Source organism: Fulmarus glacialis, unplaced genomic scaffold, assembly GCF_000690835.1.
Source record: "Fulmarus glacialis isolate BGI_N327 unplaced genomic scaffold, ASM69083v1 scaffold31660, whole genome shotgun sequence".
NCBI lineage: Eukaryota > Metazoa > Chordata > Aves > Procellariiformes > Procellariidae > Fulmarus > Fulmarus glacialis.
The window spans coordinates 19090-23895 of NW_009189063.1; the positions used below are offsets into that span (position 1 = coordinate 19090).

At 44.5% G+C, this 4806-nt stretch overlaps 1 protein-coding gene across 1 annotated transcript; it reads right to left on the bottom strand.

Moving 5' to 3' along the window:
- Positions 1–1526, bottom strand: C1QTNF4 (C1q and tumor necrosis factor related protein 4). Its single transcript, XM_009580812.1, has one exon. The coding sequence runs from the start codon at positions 1524–1526 to the stop codon at positions 438–440; it is 1089 nt and encodes a 362-aa protein (XP_009579107.1). The 3' UTR covers positions 1–437.
- Between the last annotated feature and the right edge of the window lie 3280 nt (positions 1527–4806).

The following is a 4806-nucleotide window of genomic DNA, read 5'->3' on the forward strand; positions in this document are numbered from 1 at the left end:
AGAAAATTTTACATTCTTTTGTATTTTTATTACATTCATTTTCATTACATTTATTCCCTCCCCAGATATGCAAGGAAAGTCACCACATCCTTTGCTTTCTGGATGCTGGGGATCTGCAGTAACATTACTGCAGTGGTTCTCCGATTCTCAGCATCTCACTGCCCCAACCCTACCCCAAAACTACCTCATGCTTTATGCTTAAATCACACACCAACACAGGACACACACATACAACCTGTAGAGACCTTTCTATGGATGAACAGCAGACACAGCAGCGGCCCTGCGGACCGGGCACAGTGTGCAGCGTAAGAAAAGCACTGGACACATGATAGCATGCTCGAAGTAGGGGATGATATCCAAAGAGGAGCTGTACCCAAGTTCACGGCACCTTGGCTTTCCTTATGCTCCTTTCACATCTGCATTTAATTATTTGACTCTTAGGGTGAGCTGGCACCTGGAAGCCACTTTGGCTGAGCCTCCGAATAGATCAGGAAGCCCGTGAAGGTGATGTACTTGCCATGGTTGCTGTAGGCACCATAGCCATCATGCTGATGGCTGTAGAGCCAAACAGTGTCCCCATATTGCAGAGGCAGCATGATACTCTGGCTCTGCATCTCCCGCCTCTTGGAGTGGTTGTCATCATAGATCATGGCCTGCACCTCATTGTGGTTCTTCATAAGTTTCACTGACATAGTCTTAAAGGGCATTTTGCCAATGGTGAAGGAGAAATAGTATGCACCAGGTATACGGCATGAGAAGATGCCAGTGGAGGAATTGAAATCTTTTCCAATGTTCACAAACTCTGTGTCAAATGTGATCGGCTCATGTTGGGTTTGCTTGTCATCTGTCCCCAGGAGACTTTGTGAGCGGGCAACAGAAAACGCAGAGCGAGGGTCTTGTTCTCTGGTTGGTTGATCAGATAAGACGTGTCTCTGTGAAGCTTCATTCTGTTCTCCGGGAAGTTGCTGAACAGTGTGATGGTGTGGCCCCAGCTCTTGAGAGCTAAGAGCATTCTGGAAGAAGGCAGAAGTGTCTGGGTAGATCAGGTAACCATTAAAAGTTGTATAGGGGCCCACGTTGCTGTAAAGAGCATACTTGGGGTCTCCATGTAAACGCAGCCAAACTGTGTCACCATAGTCAAGCTGCAGCATGGCACTCTGGCTGGCTACCTTCCGTTCCTTGCGGTGATGTTCATCATACACAATCACTTGCACCTCATTCTTGTTTCTCATCAGCATCACAGACAAGTTTTTCTTTGGGTATTTCCCAACAGTGAAGGAGAAGTAGTAGGCTCCAGGGATCCGACAGCGGAACAATCCAGTCTTGGGATCAAAGTCATTGCCAATGTTCACATACACTTTGTCGAAGGTAATGACCATCTCAGAGCTCCCTTCCATGCTGTTGGTTCTGGCCACAGAGAAAGCAGAGCGAAATTCAGTATTGGTGTCTGCTGGGAAGCCATCTGTAGGCAGAAAAATCATGCAGCAAAGGAAGCCAAGCAGGATCTGAACCTTCAGTGTCATCATTGTATCTGAAAGGAAAAAGAAGCATATTTTAGCAGGAATCCCATTAATTTCCAGCTCATGCTCCAGTTGAAACCCAGACCTGAATCTCGCTAAATAGACAGGAAGGTTTATGTCCAAATATTGAGAAGTTTCCAGTGCATTCTCTGATCAGTGTATGGGACCATACCTCAATTCAAATCCCAGCACCATTTTAATATTCTCCTAGCAAGAGCTGGACCTGTTTTCCCTGTACTTGTAGGAAGAAAAAGAATCTTCTCCTTTGAAAGCCTGGCTGTCCTACAGTTTGTCTGCAAAACACTGTGTTGCTCACACTGCAGCGGGATGTCAGAGCTTGCTGGGGCTTTGCCAGAGCTCCCTTTTGTAGTGCTTTTATTTATAAGACCGAGGATGAAAAAAGCCCTACACAGACCCTGTATTATACAACCGAGATAAGCTGAAGGGCAGGGAGAAGAGGACATATGCTCTAGAGATTCCCATGCAGATGCCGTTGCCTAGCTCTGCACTAGCTGTTTCACAGGAGGTGGAAGCTGGAAGCCAAGTAAGTTGGTAGACCCCATTATTCAGACAGACTTCACCATGAATTTGTGAAGAGTGTAAAGAAACTAGAAGAAGAGGGATTGTTTAGGGAAGGAAGGAAGATAATAGAGAAAATGAATGAAATGAAAAAAGGAAGGAAAACAAAAGATAAATAAAAGGCAAGTCTCCCAAAGTACACAATCCCTGAGAGAGAACTGAAATACCAAAACCAGGGAAACAACTCCCTGTCTGGATAATAGACCGGAGAGAAAAAACTTCTTTGACCCTTAAAAAAGAGGTATAAGTTAGGAGCTAATGGGATTTTCTGCTTCTAGTTTCTGTGATTTTTTTTTTTTTGGACTGAGGCCAAATATCATCTATTAGTGCTTTCAGGCTGAAAACAAAACTGCCAGTCATTCCAGTGAGAAGCTTCTCTCTCTGTCACCTCTCTGTGCTTATTAAAATATCATTCAGGCTGGGAGGCAACTGCCTGGATTGCAGTCTGCCCCATCTGTCACCCCAGAACTGGTGCCTTGCCAGCCCTCAAACAATGAATTCACAGACCAGCAGAACAGGAGCAAAACACACTATTCATTGGGGGAAGGGGTGAAGACAAATCCCGAATTAAAAAGGATAAAGGGGTAAATATTTGAATCAACTGGGATGACCTAGTAATAGAAGTAAAGCAGACAGAATCCACATAGACTGTGAGGTGGCAATGGGATCCTGTTTTGGCAAGATGTGATACCTAGAATCATTCATAACAGGAATTCAGCTTGACCTACAGTCCCTGCTCTTTCACACTTGAGAATAAAACTGAAATCTGAAATGCAGCTCTAATAGATATGAACCCAAGAATGAATTACATTCTCACTTAATTACATGAAAGTGACACACTAGCTAAGACAAAAACAAATATCCATCCATGTCCTAATTTTACATTAGATCACTTTTCACACAAACATGTCAGTATTTCCTCCATGCCCCCGAATTCAGAATGTTTTTCCTGACTTAGCCTGCTTCTCCTGAACATATCCATGGGACCCCATGGGCTGCACTGAAGAGTGTTGAGAGAGCTGACTGATGTCATACTGAGGCCACTCTCTATCATCTTTGAAAGGTCATGGAGATCAAAGGAGGTCCCTGGTGACTGGAGAAAGGCAAATGTTGCACCCATCTTCAGAAAGGACAAGTGAGACAACCCGAGGAACTACAGGCCGGTCAGCCAGTTAGCCCCTCAATTTGGCCCCTGGGAAAATCATGGAGTGTTCTTGGAACACATTTCTAGGCAAAGGACATGACATTTAGCATGTGTTGCTCAATTGAGGGTAGATCATGTCTAACAAAACTGATTGCCGCCTTCTGAGAAGAGACCAGTGGATATCACCTACCTTTTAGCAAGGCTTTTTGTTACAGTGTCCCAGAGCATTCCTGTATCCAAGTTGTGATGTTACAATCTAGATAAGTGGACTACTAGATGGGTGAAAAACAGGGTGGGTTGTCAGGCTCAAGGGCTAGTGTTTAATATTTAATTTCAGATGTCCTCTTTAATACTTTTTATCAATGATCTGGAGAAGGAGACAGAATGCCCACTCATCAGGGTTGCAGATGACACCAAAACAGGGGGTTTGTCAATCCACTTGGAGGCACAGCTGCTATTCAGAGAGACCTAGACAGGCTGAAGGAATGGCCTGAAAAGAAATTCAGCAAGGATGAATGCAAATTCCTGTACCTGGAATGGACTAACCCTCTGTGGTGACTAGCTGGCTGGGGAGCAGTGCTGCTGAAAAGGATCTAGGGAGTCCTGGAGAACAATAATTTATACCTGGAGTTAGCGCTGTGCCCTGCAGATAATGAAAACTAACAGCACACACTTGGGTGTATCATAGAATGTAGCCAGTAACCATAGGCAGTGATTATTCCCCTTTAGTTGACAACTGAGTGACTCCAGAAGAGGGCAGCCAAGATGGTTGCGGTCTGAAGCACTTGACCTGTGAGGAGAGGCTGAGGGAACTGGGCTTGTTTAGCCTGGAGAAGGGAAAGCTTTGGGGGGATCTAGCAGTAGCCTTCCAGTACCTATGAAGAGGTTACTGAGATGACAGAGATAGGTTCTTCACTGATGTGCATGGTGGGAAAATAAGAGACAATGGTCATAAATTCCAAAGCGGAAGGTTCAGACCGCATATAAGCAAAATAATTTCACGCTAAGGGCAATTAAGAATGGAACAGTTTGCCCAGAGAGATTGTGAAATCTCCATGCTTGGAAGTTTTCAAGACCAGACCAGATTAAACTGTGAGCAACCTGGTCTGCATTCAGCATCGGCCCTACTTTTAGAAGGAGGTCAGACTATAGATCTCCTAAGTCATGATTCCTGATTCTATAACTGATTCTCATAGCTACTGCCTTCTCACGGTTGAAAATTAACTCACTACTAACCCTAGCCATGACACTTACATGGAACTAACCAGCTAACGGCAGGTCTGACAGACAATCTTTCATCCTGCAAATTAATTTAAGAAAGCACTTTCAATGGAACTATTAAGCCATAGCTAATTGCCATATATCTGCTTCCACGCTGTCTTTATTTTTCCTCACTTGGCCATTTAGTTTGTGAGCTCCTCAGGGCAAAGACTCTCTCTCTTCCCACGTCTGTACAGCATTTAGCCATTGTTACCATTTAAACAATACTAATAGGCCCTAACATCCCACCAAGCACTAAATCCCAAACTGTCACACTGTGAGCTCAGCCTCTGGTTCAGCAGT